The following is a 15,991-nucleotide window of genomic DNA, read 5'->3' on the forward strand; positions in this document are numbered from 1 at the left end:
TATTTTCTTGGTTAATTCCTAAGTACTTTATTTTCTTTGAGGCTATTGCAAAAGAAGTTGCTTTCCTGAGAAAGTAAAATGTTCCCTCTTTGCAGATGACATGATTCTATATTTAAAGAACCCTATAGACTCCACTCCCAAGCTCCTTGAACTGATTCAAAACTTTGGAAAGGTAGCAGGGTATAAAATTAACCCTCAAAGATCAACTGCCTTCCTCTATACCAACAGTGAGAGGAACGAGGCAACAATCAGGAAAGCAACTCCTTATGCAATAGCCCAAAGAAAATAAAGTACCTAGGAATTAACTAAGAATGTAAAGGACCTTTTTGATGAAAACTTTAAAATCCTGAAAAAGGAAATTAAGGCAGAACTGAGGAAATGGAAAAACCTCCCATGCTCCTGGCTTGGAAGACTCAACATCGTGAAGATGAAAATCTACCCAAGGGCTGTCTACAAATTCTACACAATACCCATCAATATCCCAATGTCATTCTTTAAAGCAATAGAAGAGGCAATCCAAAATTTTGTATAGAATAATAAAAGACCCTGTATAGCAAAAACACTTCTTAGCAGAAAGAACAGCGCAGGAGGAATTTCAATACCAAACTTTAGACTCTATTACAGAGCTATAATAATCAAAACAACTTGCTACTGGCACAAGAACAGGCCTGAAGACCAATGGAATAGACCTGAGGACCCAGATATTAAACCACAGACCTATGGCCACTTAATCTTTGACAAGGGAGCCAAAAAAATAGAATGGAAGAAAGACAGCCTCTTCAACAAGTGGTGCTGGCAGAACTGGTTAAGCACCTGCAGAAAACTAAAGTTGGATCCTGCACTAGAATTAACTCCAAATGGATCAAAGACCTGGAGGTAAAAGCTGACACACTGAAAACTTTACAAGAAGGAATAGGAGACACACTAGGCCTCCTTGGCACAGGTCGAAACTTTCTCAACAAGGACCAAGAAACACAACAAATCAGAGAAAGGCTGGATAAGTGGGATTGCATTAAACTACAGAGCTTCTGTATGGTAAAGGACATAGCTAGTAAATTAATTAGGAAGGCTACAGAGTGGGAGAAGATCTTCACCAACCATACAATGGACAAAGGCCTCATATCTAAAATATATCAACAGCTCAAAACATTGAATCACTCCAAAACTAATCTCCAAAGAAACAACCATCGCATTAAAAGATAGGCCAAAGACTTAAAGAGAACCTCCTCTGAAGAAGAAATAAAAATAGCCTACAGACACATGAAGAAATGCTCGACATCTCTGGCCATAAAAGAAATGCAAATCAAAACAACTCTAAGATTCCACCTCACTCTAGTTAGAATGGCCAGGATCAAGAAATCTACTAACAACAGATGCTGGAGCGATGTGACCAGGAGAGATCACTACTACACTGTTGGTGGGAGTGCAAACTCGTTCAACCACTATGGAAAGCAATATGGCAGTTCCTCAAAAGATTAAACATAGAGCTCCCCTATAACCTAGCAATTTCACTACTAGGCATTTTCCCAATCGTACAGAAACAAGGACATCCTAAATCCACTACAACAACAATGTTTATTGCAGCACTATTTAACATAGCAAAGATATGGAACCAACCCAGATGTCCCTCAGTTGATGAGTGGATCAACAAGATGTGGTATTTATACACAATGGAATTCTAGGCTGCTGTCAGAAAGAAAGACATCGCCCCATTTGTAAAGAAATGGAAAGACTTAGGAAAAATCATATTAAGTGAAGTAAGCCAGACTCAAAGGAACATAGGCTCAATGGTTTCCCTCATTTGTCACAATCAGTAGAAACCTTGGCTCTCCTAGCAGAGACTTGCAATCGAGCAAAACCTAGATACATAAGGCCATATAGTATGATGCTAAATGAAAGGACCTCTAGGATATAGAAACAAAAGCCATATAATGAGTGATTGTTGTCTTTAATGTACTATGTTATCTCTCATCTCTTTTGCTATCCCTTGGTTATCTCATATTGTTACAGTATCTCACTTTGTTATCTGAAAAATTGGATATATTTGTATTTGATTATTTGAAATAGGAAAGGGGGAAACAAGATGAGGGGTAGGGAGAGGGAAGTGGGGACCAAGACATGAGAAAGGGTATTGATGTATATGAATTAATGCACCTTTTATCTGGTGAATATAATGTAACCTTTCTATTAATTACAATAAAAAACATATAAAAAAAGAAGTTGCTTTCCTGATTTCTGCCTCGCTCCTCTCATTGTTGAAATACAGGAAAGCAGCTGATTTTGGAGGGTTAATTTTATATCCTGCTACTTTGCCAAAGTTTCAAATCAGCTGAAGCAACTTGGGAATCTATAAGGTTATTTAAATACACAATCATGTCATCTGCAAAAAGGGAAAGTTTCACTTCCTGTTTCCCTATTTGGATCTCTTTTATGCTTGCTTCTTGCCTTATTGCTCTGGCTAGGAATTCTAATACTATGTTAAAGAGGAGTGGAGAGAGTGGGCATCCTTGTCTCATTCCTGATTTTAGAGGAACTGGCTTTTCAGCATTAAGTATAATGCTAGCTGTAGGTTTGTCAAACACAGCCTTATTATACTGAGGAATGTTCCATGGATTCCTAGTTTCTTCAGAGCTTTTAGCATAAAGGGGTGTTGGATTGTGTCAAATACCTTTTCTAGATCTATTGTGATAATCATGAAATTCTTGTCCTTACACCTGTTGATGTGATGAATTATACCAATTAACTTGCATGTATTGAACCAGCTTTGGATCCCTGTGATAAAACCTGTTTGATCATAGTGCATAATTTTTTATGAGTTCTTGAAGACAATTGACCAGTATTTTGTTGAATAAATTTGCATCAATATTCACTAAAGAAATGGATCTATAGGTCCATTTCTTTGATGAGTCACTGTCTGGTTTTGGGATAAGAATTATGTTGGCTTCATAGAATGAGTTTGGCAAAGAACCATTGCTTTCAATTTCATTAAAGAGTTTGAGGAGTATTGGTGTGAGCACTGCTTTGAAGGCCTTATAGGACTCAGCTGTGAATCCATCAGGTCCTGGGCTTTTCTTCTATGGGAGGTCTCTTATTGCCATTTCTATTTCAATACTTGGAATAGGTCTGTTTAGTTGAATCAGATCTTCTTGGTTTCATTTGGGTATGTTAATATTGGCTAGAAATTCATCCATCTCTTCTAGATTGTCAAAATTTTGGCATAAATGTTTGAAAAAATGCCTTATGATGCTCTGGATCTTGATAATTTCTGTCTTGATATTTCCACTCTTGTCCATGATTTTGTTTATTTGGGTGTGTTCCCTTCCTTTTTTAGTAAGATTTGCTAAGGGTCTGTCAATTTTTTCAAAGAACCAACTCCTTGTTTTGTTGATTCTTTCTATGGCTTTTTGGACTTTATTTCATTTAATTCTGCTTTAATTTTAATGCTTTGCTTCCTTGTACAGGAATTTGGATTGATTTGTTGCTCTTTTTCCAAGTGCTTAAAGTGCACCATTAAATTGTTGGTTTGAGACTTTTCCAGTCTGTTCATGTGGACACTCAGAACTATAAATTTTCCTCTGAGTCCTGTGTTTTCTTTGTCCCAAAGGAGCTGGTATTTTGTGTTCTCCTTTTTGTTAAATTTCATAAAATGTTGAATTTCTCTTCTGATCTCCTCAATGACCTATTGTAGATTCAATAATGTATTATTCCATCTCTATGAGTTACAGTTTTCCTTGGTGGAGATTGTTGCTTAGTTGGAATTTTATGCCCTTGTGGTCTGAGAGAATGCAGGGAATAATTTCAGTGTTTCTGAATCTTCTCAGGTTCACTTTATGCCCTAAAATGTGGTCTGTTTTAGAAAATTGTCCATGTGCTTCTGTAAAAATGTATATTCTGGTGTTGCTGGTTGGAATAATCTGCAGATGTCTAGTTAGTCTAGACAGGTTAGGTCTAGTTTATCTATGCAATTATTCAATTCTGAGTTTTTGCCTGGTTGATCTATCCAGAGGTGACAGTGGTGTGTCAAAGTCACCAACAATCACTGTTTGGATCTATGTGTGGTTTTAGTGTAAGTAAAGTTTGTTTGATGAGCTTGGATGCTCCAACATTGGGTGTGTAGAATCTTAGGATGGTTAAGAGATTCTCTCTTCTGCATTGTCTAACCTGCTATCAATATTTTTTAAAAAGGAACAAGTAAAAATGAAAATGAAAAAAGTAGTAAAAATTTAAGATTAGAAAAAAAATACTCCATTTTTTTTTTGGCAGGGGGAGCTTGTGTCTCCACTGAATTTGGGATCCAGTCTCTTTAAGAAGTCTCATATCCTGTGTTTTGGCTTAGTTGCTTTTGTTGTGCCCAAAGTTCCCAATCCCCCCAAAAGACCACCAGAGTCCAAGACCAATGCAAGCAACAAAGAGCTGTTTATTAGCAAGCTCGAGCTTGGTCTTGCGTGCCTTGGAACCAGTGACGCTTGGAGGCTCCGAGTATAGAATTAACACAGCTTTTATAGTACAGAGTTAATAAGTTTTAGTTTTAGTTTTCATTCTCACAGCCTCATCTTTTAGTTAACTTTTACATAGAGACATTCCTCAGTTTCTTATCTGTTCTGATGTTATGGTTTCCCACAGAACTTTAGTTTTTAGGTGTCCTTGCTAGCTGTGGAACACAGCTGCAGTCCTAGAGAGTACCTTTGAATGTCCTGGCTAGCTCTCTGAGTAAACAACTGATGGAGCATCTTACAGTTCTCCTGAGAAGAGGCAGTTAGAGGATTTCTCAGAACTTTACAAAATGGAGACTGCTTAGAAATAACTTTTTACTGATGTTCATCAGACTAAAAATTAATTTAGGCCTCACACTTTTTTCAATCAGTTTTCTTGACTAGGCAGAAAAAGTTCTCCCTTACAGACTTGTGATCTTTGTGACTTCCCACCCAGGTTAATTTACTGGCAGAATGAGGAGCTTTATGTGTCCTGCAGGAGAAAGTTGTCTGTTTTCGGTAGCTTGAATGAGAATGGAGTTGTATTCTATCTGGATTCCCTGGTGAGCTTCAGAACTCACTCTGACCCAGCCTGTGGCCACTCTTACTTTAACAAGTTCAGTAGAGAGCCTCTGGGTGGAGCATCTCTGCCTTTGTTTTCAGGGAGAAGAAAGCCATCCCGCCCAGGGAGGAATTACTCTCTCCAAGGCAGGGAACCAATCACCCAGCTAAGCTGACTTTAATCAAATTCTTTGCCCTTTTGAGAGATGTTGCTGAGGACATCACTCTTCAGGCTCCAGTTATCTGCTAGTTGGTCTGGCAGGGTCTTTGCCAGTAGCCAAGATGGTGCTGTTGTTCGCTGGTTGGGGAGGGGCTGCCTTCCCAATACCATTCTGCAAGCAGAAGTGAGAATATCGTTAGTGAGGTTCTCACACTTCCCCTTGGTTTTCTGCATCTGTCTGTGACCAGCAGGGTGAAGATTTCTGTTCATAATCTCCCAGTCTGTGCAGGTAAGGCAGGCACTGATTACTCAGGTTCTGGTGGCTTTGTCTTGGCACAGCTGCTCTGGGGAGCAACAACCGCCACCACCACTGTGGCCTTTGTCACCACTGCCGCTGGTGTGGGCTCAGAACTGTCTCTAAGCAGGCTGTGTTTTTTCTCTGTGAAAGAGATCTCTGTTCTACTATAGCTTACTTAGAATTGTTCTTTAGCTATAGATTGTCCACTACAATGCTAAAATTGGTGTCTTGATGAGACCTCATAAAGACTTACCCTGATCCTCCATTATCTTCCCAGAATCCTCATGGCTCCTTTTTTTTAACCAAAAAGTTATATTTTTTTCTGCATGTTAGAATTTCTATCAATGTTTGATCATTAATATTTAGAGAGTTTGTACCTTGTTACCTTCCATGGTTAAAAAGAGAAACACAAATGGTAACTAATAAAAATTTCACAATCAAATATAGCCTTTCACTCTTACTCTTTTAACACTGGTCAGCATTTTTGTTTCCTTGATGTAATTTACAATGGAAAGTGTCCCCACTCATGTCCCAGAAAGATTGCAGACTTTATAGAATCATCACATATAAATTCTTTAAAAATATGCTTCTGTCAAAAGACTAGACAACTGCTATGTCACTACAAAAATAAATTTTCATATAAATAAATTATATGGCATATTTTAATCTTTGTAATTGAAATGACACAAATATGGTTCTACCCAAATTGGCAGAAAATGAGACCCAGTTTGAATATTTTCTTTAGACTCCTTACACTAAAAACTATCATGAGTCCTTAAAGTAAATGTTACATACTCTGAACTATTTAATACTAGTAAGCACTCTAAACAAATAAAAATTCTATTCAAACACAAAACATAGCTGAAATAGTGTTTCTAATAGAAATAAATCTCTGCATTTTTGTTATAAACTGCCATGACAAATACAGTAGGAAAACACCTTACTGTTTCAAAATCAAAATTATAAATGTCAGCAAAGATCTATTTAAAAAAATTAAAACATCCAGCCGAGTGCGGTCGCTCATGCCTGTAATCCTAGCTACTCAGGAGGCTGAGATCTCAGGATTGAGGTTCAAAGCCAGCCAGGGCACTACAAAGCCAAGAGACTCTTATCTCCAATTAATCACTAGAAAATGGGAGTTCAAGTCCAGCAACCAACAAAGTGAAATGCCAATGGGATGTTCATCCCTGTGTGGAGAGACACTACTGGGAAGAAAGCAATGAAGCATCCAGATGCAGTAAGCCACTGCTTGGATGGCAAAGATGGTGTCAGATCCTAGAGACACTTGTGCTTGGCCATTCAATATTAATCAGAGCCGGGAGGTCATAGAATAGTTTGTAAGCATGCCTTACTAATGACCATGCCTTTCATAACTGAGCAGGAACTTGTCAATCATCTGTGATAGTGGGTAGTTTAAAGTCCTAATTGAGTGAAGTTTGATTTGACACCAGCCACAAATTCAGGAAAGTTTGTGGATCTGAGGTTTGTGTCCCCATTGATCTGTGTATAGGCCTACATAGGTAACTGAGGCATTGTTGAGGTCACAGGGATTAAGTTCCCCAGACAATCAAGAAAATACCTTTGCAAATGGGTGCTAAGTAAGCTACACTACTGTAGCTAAAAAAGGGTTGTGCAGTTGTTAAATGTTTTATATGATCTCCAGTATGAAGTAAAATATTGCTCCTGAAATGTAATCCTGGCAACCTCTTGATAAGCTTTTTAGGGTCCCTAGCTAAGGATAAAGACAACACCCCTGAGTCAGCTTGAAGAAGTTACAGAAGCTGAATCTCCACCCATCAAATCCCTTTAGATGAAGGGACCAGAGTCATTTTTGGAAAGTGAGACAGGATAAAATTAAAGACATGGGAAAGAGTAGTAACAGATGGAGTGGAGACTGCACTTATGAGGAATGGCTACAGGTTCAAGTCTTTTATACCTGTCTAGAGAATCCTGGCCTCATTAAATCTGGTTAAATGTGAATGAGGGCTATAATCAGGTAAAGAAGAGAGAAAAAGTTTAGTAAAGAAAAGTTTTGGAAAGGAATTGGGAAAACAGAAGAATAGTTTATGGATAAGGGAGGATCTGAAAAGAATTGTCATGTTTGTTCTACGAAAAGGGAGAAAGAAAAATCCTAGAGAGTTCCTGTATGTAGTAGATGGTATGAGCATTATCTTAAGAATGGAGATTACAAGTAGAATTGGTAGGTATGTAATTGAGTTAGCCATGATGCAAGCTGGGTCAGGATTGGTACACCAATGTGAAACTATTCTTTGTGCCCACCTGAGGGATTGTTAAGCATGCTTCCTAGTGTGAGAGCTTTTTCTTGGGTGCAGAACTGGGAGGGCACGCTATATGCCCCTCCAAACCAAAGAATGCTGTGTGTCTGAGTCTGATAACAATTGTTGGCCCCACCAAGTCATGTGTTATCTCAGCTGGCATTGTTAACCATGATTCAATCCAGTCCTTACAGGCCTTACAAATTGATTTGAGGACGTGTTCATCATCTGGTTTCCAGTATCCTGGCACTCAAGTGAACCTATGCTGTGATTCCCAGCACTCCAACCACTGTGAAGGTAGCAGGAATGAACTACTGGGGGTTCATCACTTTAAAGGAGACCCTAACCAAATTGACCATGGAGACTGGCTGTGACTGGGTAGTCCTCCTTCCATATGCCCTGTCCAGGGTGCGCAATTCCCCCTTTAAGATAGGCCTAGCCCCTTATGAGATAATGTTTGGAAACCCCCCTCCTATAATCCCTGATTTACCCACAAAGCTTGTAACTGTGGGAGATGATGATGATTTTAAACTTTCACTTTCTTTGCAAGCCTTGAAGGGTGTTCACGGACAGGTCTGGCCGAAACTGAGAGAACTGTACATCACAGGACCTCCACCCGTGCCCCACCAGTTCAGGCCTGGAGACTGGGTCCTACCTAGTGAAACGCCACCTCCAAGGGAACCTCGAGCCCAGGTGGAAAGGCCCCTTCCAGGTCATCTTGACAACCTCCACAGTGCTTAAGGTGGAGGGACATAGCGACCTGGGTCCATCACACACACGCCAAGCCAGCGTGTCACCTTGCTGATGAACTGACACCCGCAGCGTGGACAGTTGACCAGGATAAGTTTAACCCTTTAAAGCTGACACTCCTCCGTAAGCATTAAGACTGTGACTATGTTGTTCTTAACTCTTGCTATCTTTGCTATCAAATGCTGGCAATTCCAGGGTGATGACAATCCTCATACACCCTACCAGCTGTCTTGGGAGATCATTCCTAAGTGGGGGGACCCCATTGTTCTGGCCACCAAAGAGGCCCCTGTAGGTACCTGGTGGCCAGACTTCACAGTGGATCTCTGTGAACTAGTCGTTGGCTCCTGGGACATCCCTGACCATTACGATTCCCGTTCACCACCTGAATGTTCATGGGAACAAGCCCAATCTGGTACCAAACTAACCCACTGTAGGTTCCCATGTACTCCCGAGAAGCATGGCTTAACTGGTTACAAGCCAGGATGTCGTCATCTGGCCAAGAGAGACATCCTTTGTGATACTCCCTTTTACGTCTGCCCTCAAGACGGAAGGACAAGGGGAGAGATAAAAAGATGTGGTGGAGAGGCAGATTTTTTTTTGTAAGGAGTGGGGCTGTGAGACTTCTGGAGACGCCTACTGGAACCCAACTTCTAACTGGGACCTCATCACCGTTGCCCGCAATAGCTGAGAACCCGGACTCAATCGCGGTGACAGCTGCACCTTCGAGAGAGGCATACATAGGTGGTCCTATAAGGCTACAGGTCAATGTAAATTCTTCAAATGTAACCCTTTACTGATAAAGTTTACCCAGGCAGGCAGACAGTTTCAAGACTGGCCCAAAGGCAGGACGTGGGGGATCCGTCTGTATGTGTTCGGAACAGATCCAGGTCTAACCTTCAGGTTACATCTGAACCGTTAAGCAGGTCACACAGACAGCACTAGGACCCAACCGAGTCCTTCAGCCCAATGTTGGTTTTCCCTCCTTGACCAACTGAGACCCCCCTACCTCCTCTTGGTAGGTCCACCACTCCCATGTCCCCAATAATCTCTGTTACTACTAACCAAACTATGGCCTTTTTACCTCACCAGTCTAATCCCCTGGCTCAGATTATGCAAAAGACCTTTCTGATCTTAAACCTAACACAGCCAGATAGGACCAAATCTTGCTGGCTCTGCTATGACATTACACCCCCTTATTACGAGGGCATTGCCATACAAGATAACGTGACCCTCTCAGATTTCCAAACGTGCAGATGGCAAGCTAGAGTAGGCCTGACTCTCAGTAAAGTGACCAGCACGGGCAGATGCGCTGGCAACAAGATATATAAGCTTGGCCCCTATTGTTCTGTGTGGGAAGACTATGTAGACTCTAAGTATTTAATCCCACCGCTGGATGCGTGGTGGGCTTGCTCAGAGGCTGGGCTCACCCCATGTATTCATGGCACCATTCTCCAACAAACTAATGACTCTTGTGTTCTTGTCCGACTAATCCCCACTATAATCTACAACTCAGACTCTGGTTTTCTAGACCGCTGGAATCAGCGACTCTCCCCCTCTGCCCACAGAATCAAGTGAGAACCTCTCACGGCAATCAGCCTTGACAGACTAGGGACAGGAGTAGCCTCCTTAGTTAATCAAAAACAATCCTATAATGAATTACATATGACCATAGACGAAGACATTCAGAGACTGTCAGACTCTGTCTCCTACTTACAGAAATCTCTCACCTCCCTGGCGGAAGTAGTGTTACAAAACCGTAGGGGCTTAGATTTACTGTTTATACAACAAGGTGGTTTGTGCGCGGCACTGGGGGAGGAATGTTGCTTTTATGCTGACCACTTTGGTATTGTACAGGACAAGATGGCCAAAGTCAAAGAGAATATGAGGCCAACCAGGGTATGAGTCATGGTTCAATTTTTCCCCCTGGCTCACAACCTTACTATCTGTTCTGGCAGGCCCTCTGATCTTGTTCTTTCTTGCTCTCACAGTCGGACCTTGTATCATTAATAAGTTGATTTCTTTTGTCAAAGATCGGATTAACATGGTCCAGCTTATGGTCCTGTTGACCCAATTCCCACAGAATCTACCCTTTGACCATTTATCCAAAGTCAGGATTGACTCCTAATTACCTTTGGGGGGGGGGCATATAATATCTAAGTTGTTATAAATGAGTTAGGCTTTAAAATTAAGATTTAAAATTGAGTTTTATAAGTTTTTTTTATATATAAGAGTTAAATTAGAGGTTAGATCTTATTGAGATGCTTTAACGTTCTTGCACCAGGAAAATGTACTGTAAAATAACGCAGGAACTCCAGGTAAGGATGTGCTTGAGAGCTACTTCTATGTTGACCACCTTGTTGCTTTAATTGGAGTAAAGTGGACTCTTATGAGACTCCTTGATCTGCACACTGGTCTGACACCAGCCCGGGCTGAAAAGGCCCCTTGTGAGACTGTCACCCCTAACTAACCAGAAGTTGCTTCGGAACTTATGGTGGCAGAGTGCTAGCTCTGAGCTGGAAAGCTGAGGGACAGCACTCAAGCACCAACCTCGGGACTTGGGACTCACAATGGTAGAGTGTTAGCCTTGAGCTGCAGAGCTGAGGAGCAGCACTCAAGCCCTGAGTTCGAGACCTAAGAATGGCAGGGCACTAGCCCTGAGCTGGAGAGTTAAGGGACAGCACCAGGCCCCGAGTTCAAGTCTGGCAACAAACAACCAAATAAAGGGGACACTCCTGGGCCACAGAGGAGGACCCAGAAGCAGCAAGCAACTGCCGTTGTCAGATCTCGGAGCCATATGTGCGTGGCCTCACTTAAAATGATCAGGCCAGAAGGTCATAAGGAGACAGCACGCCCATCCTCTATAGTAAAAAAAAAAAAAAAAAAATAGAAGAGGCCCGACTGGAGAGTCAAGGATTCGACTCAGTACCAAAGACAAGTGGGGAATGAAAAGCATAATTATATACATATTTAGATGGACCCGTATAAGCCATTTATATTTTATACTTGCTTGCTAAAAACTGCTGTTCTCGTGACTAATCTATAACCACACACCCGCCCCTGGACCTGAGACACTCCTGGATCTGGAGCATAAGTTACAAGGCCGGACTTGTGAGGGCCAGCGAACTGGGCACAAGCCTGTTAGCCTGTCCTTGTCTGGCCCCTTGTCAGGTCTTTCTCCATTAACCCCATATTGGGTCTTTCCCTTCATCCATTAGCCAATCAGTTCAAAGCTCGACAACTGGCTAAACCGACCAATGATTAGTCACGACCCTTCTCCTGCTTTGTATTGTGCCAATCATTTAATGGAATCGTGGTATGAATTTCCCATGTGGTGTATTGATTTGCTGCCAATGCTTGCTGGGACCTTCCCCCTACCAAAGAATGTATTAAAGGTGTTGTAATTTTATGCTCGGGGCCTCTGGTCTGTGCAGAGACTGCGCTGGAGCTCATCAATAAATGACTCATTGCAATTTGCATTGATCTTCGGTCTCTGGTGATCCTTCCAGGGGGCTTCGAGTTTCGGGGCATTATAGTCTCACCTCAGAAAACAAATTCTCTGAGCAGGGCTGGTGCTAGGTAGGCAATGTGGCTGTCAGGCACCAAGTCATGAGCAAGCTGGGTATAGCTAGAGTTCCTGGCTAATTAATACACACATCAAGTAATCACAGGTAGCTTCCAATTCACACCTTACAATTTTGTGGTAAGTTTTAGGGTCTGAGGTCACTATCCTGCTAGGAGTCCAACTAAGGTTGTCCACAAAGGGCACAAGGGAGGAACAGGTGTAGCCTATAGAGCCCCTCATAATAGCTTAGCTGCTTAAATATTGTATAATTTTCCTGTATAATTTTATGCAAATAATACTTATGTAATAGGATTATTTTGCAAGGATTTCTTTTTTTCAATTATATTTCATTGTCAGGATGATGTATAGAGGGGTTGCAGTTATATTCCTCAGGTACTGAGTACATTACTTCTCTTTTTATTATATTTTATTGTCGGGGTAACATATAGGGGAGTTACAATTACATTCTTCAAGTAGTGGGTACATTACATTTGAACATTGATATTCCTTCTCATGTTTTTCTCCCATTTTCCATCCATCTACCCCTCCCAATTATCTTGTTTTTCCCCTTCCCTTTCCTATTTCAAATAAACATATACATTATACCAGGTAACAAAGTCAGAGACAGTAACAACATGAGATAAACTATAAGGAGAAAAAGAGAAAAGGAATAGCTTCACATAGTACATACAAAGATAAATCTCTTGTTTACCTCTCCTGGAGTTCATTTCTCCTAGCCTCATCCTATATGGCCATATGCACATAGCTTTGGAGCTATTGTGGTCCTCTGCTAGGAGAATCCTAGGCATATGCTAATAATTACAAATGAGCGAAATCTGGGAGCCTGTACTTCTTTGGGTCTGGCTTACTTCACTTAATGTATTTTTGCAAGTCTTTCCATTTCCTTACAAATGGGCCAGTGACATTCTTTCTGATAGCATCATACAATTCCATTGTGTATAAAAACCACATCTTCTTGATTCATTCATCTACTGGGGAGCATCAAGGTTCATTCCATAGCATAGCTATTGTAAATAATGCTGCAACAAGCATGGTTGTGCTAGTAGCTTTAGTACGTCCTTGTTTATGGACATTTGGGAAATGCCCAGAGGTGGGACTGATGGACAATAGGGGACCTCTATGCTTAGTCTTTTGAGGAATCACCACACTGATTTCCAGAGTGGTTGAACAAGTTTATACTTCAGCCAACAATGAAGGAATGTTCCATTCTGGCCACATCTCTGCCATCATCTGTGGTTAATAGATTTCTTGATAATGGCCATTCTAGCTAGGGTGAGGTGAAATCTCAGTTGTTTTGATTTGCATTTCTTTAATGGCCAGAAATGTCAAGCATTTCTTCATATGTCTATAGGCCATCCTTATTTCCTCTTCAGAGAAGTCTCTCTTTAAGTCTTTCGCCCACCTTTGAACCAGATGGTTGTTTCTTTGAGGACTTGTTTTTGAGAAGTTCAATTTTTTTGAACTTTAGATATATTTTAGATATGAGGCACTTTTCTGTTCTATGGCTAGTAAGATGTCGCCCTCTGTGGGCTCTCTGTTTAACTTGCTATGTCCTTTGCCATCCAGAAGCTCTGAAGTTTAATGCAATCCCATTAGTTCAAATCTTCCTTAATTTGTTGTTTCTTGTTCTTTATTAAGAAAGTTACAAACTTCCAGCACCATTTGTTGAGACTGTTTTTCTTCCATACTATTTTTTTGGCTCCCTTATCAAAGATTAGGTGGCCATGGGTCCGGGGGGTTGATTTCTGGGTCTTCAGTTCTATTCCATTGTTCCTCAGACCTGTTCTTGTGCCAGGATCAAGCTGTTTTGATTCCTATATCTCTGTAATAGAGTCTAAAGTTTGGTATTATACTCCTCTAGTGCTGTTCTTTCTGCTATGGATTGTTTTTGCTATACGGGGTCTTTTATTCACATGAAATTTTGGATTGCTTCTTCTATTTCATTAAAGAAGAACAGGATATTGAACTTCTGGATAACTTTTGGCACAACCGCCATTTCCATGATGTTAACCCTTCCCAATCCAAGAGCATGGGAGGTTTTTCCTCATCCTTAATTCTGCTTTAATTACCTTTTTAAAAGTTTTTAATATTTTCACCATAGAGGAATTACAAGGGTGATGTCCAAGCTCAGGGTTAGATGCTTGCCTAACATAAATGTAGTCTTGGCTTAAATCCAAGACTACATTAAATCAATCATTATTGAAAATGATGTTGGTTTCATTCCCAGTACCACATATACAGCAATAATAAACTTATTAATAAATAATAGTCAATATCTAACCTCTGTATTATTGAGAAATGTATCATCTGAGTTTGTTTTGCCACTAGAGTTGGTCAAGTGAGTTCAGTATGTTTTGTCAAAATAATTCTGATGAGAAAGCCAAGCCCCTGAGCCATTACTAGACTGTATCCAGAAGATGGGGTCTTCAAGTTCTTCGTGTGGACCTCTGGACCCTGCCGATCCACATTCAGAAACTCCGGCAGCCCCAGCCACCCAATGCCACGGATACTGCAAAAGCCCCGACCTCTCCCACAGCAGTTCCCTCATGGAATAACTGCTGGAGCTGTTGCCTTGTCTCTGGGTCCATGCTGATAGTGGCGGGCGTCAATGTGTACCTGGTAGCCCAGAGGCCATGAAGCTGGGGCTGGCCCCGGGCCCATTGCTCAGAGGACCATTGGCAACGACATTGCCTATGGGGGTGTAATTATCCTCATCGAGCCAAAGGGAAGGCCTATCAGGTAGCTTAAAAGTAATACCAGTGACTTCATCATCATGTATCCTTGACCTTGTGACACACAGATTAAGCTTGGGATTTGCGGATATTCTGGATAGACAAACGGACATATATGTTTGTCACTATTGTGGATACTGACAAGACTTAAAAGACAGTGAAAATATTGGTTGTCATTCTTTGGATACTATGAGTGTATTATTTTTCCTCTGATTACATGGAAATTAAATCATAATGATTTAATAATGATTAAATCACAGAAAATGATTCTGTGATTTATCAGAAGAAGAAAGGTAAAATTTTATTTATATTGAAATATATCAAATTATTTTTTTCATATATTTTATTGCAATTAATAGAAGGGTTACATTATATTCACCAGATGGTGCATTACTTCACAAACACTGATACCCTTTCTCATGTCTTGGTCCCCACTTCCCTTCCCCAACCCCTCCCCTCATCTTTTTCCCCCCTTCCCTATCCTATTTCAAATAAGCAAATATGCATATATACAATATATCAGATAACAAGGTGAAATATTGTAACAATATGAGATAACCAAGGGACAGCAAAAGAGATGAGAAATAGCATAGTACATTAAGGACAGCAGTCACTCGTTATATGGCTTTTGTTTCTGTATCCTGGAGGTCCTTTCATTTAGCTTCATTCTATATGGCCTTATAGATCTAGGTTTTGTTCTATTGCATAACTCTGCTAGGAGAGCCCAAGGTTTCTACTAATTATGACAAATGAGGGAAACCATTAAGCCTATGTTCCTTTGAGTCTGGCTTACTTCACTTGATATGATTTTTTCTAAGTCTTTCCATTTCCTTACAAATGGGGCAATGTCTTTCTTTCTGAAAGCAGCATAGAATTCCATTGTGTATAAATACCACATCTTGTTGATCGACTCATCAACTGAGGGGCATCTGGGTTGATTCCATATCTTTGCTATGGTAAATAGTGCTGCAATGAACATCGTTGTGGTAGTGGATTTAGGATGTCCTTGTTTCTGGATGATTGGGTAAATGCCAAGTAGTGGAATTGCTGGGTTATAGGGGAGCTCTATCTTTAGTCTTTTGAGGAGCTGCCATACTGCTTTCCATAGTGGTTGAATGAATTTGCACTCCCACCAACAGTGTAGTAGTGATCCCTCCTG

General features: G+C 40.8%; 1 protein-coding gene across 1 annotated transcript in view; it reads right to left on the reverse strand.

Annotated features, from left to right (window-relative positions):
* Window positions 1–4,397: 4,397 nt before the first annotated feature.
* LOC150058676 (uncharacterized) overlaps window positions 4,398–15,991 on the reverse strand; it is a 98,601-nt gene continuing 87,007 nt past the window's right edge. The window contains exon 19 of the mRNA XM_090338796.1: window positions 4,398–5,365. Coding sequence (XP_090194922.1) covers window positions 5,212–5,365 — 154 coding nt within the window. The 3' untranslated portion in view covers window positions 4,398–5,211. The remainder of the gene's footprint in view (window positions 5,366–15,991) is intronic.

Source organism: Megascapheus bottae, chromosome 9 (assembly GCF_031878675.1).
Source record: "Megascapheus bottae isolate mThoBot1 chromosome 9, mThoBot2.hap1, whole genome shotgun sequence".
NCBI classification, from domain to species: Eukaryota; Metazoa; Chordata; class Mammalia; order Rodentia; family Geomyidae; genus Megascapheus; species Megascapheus bottae.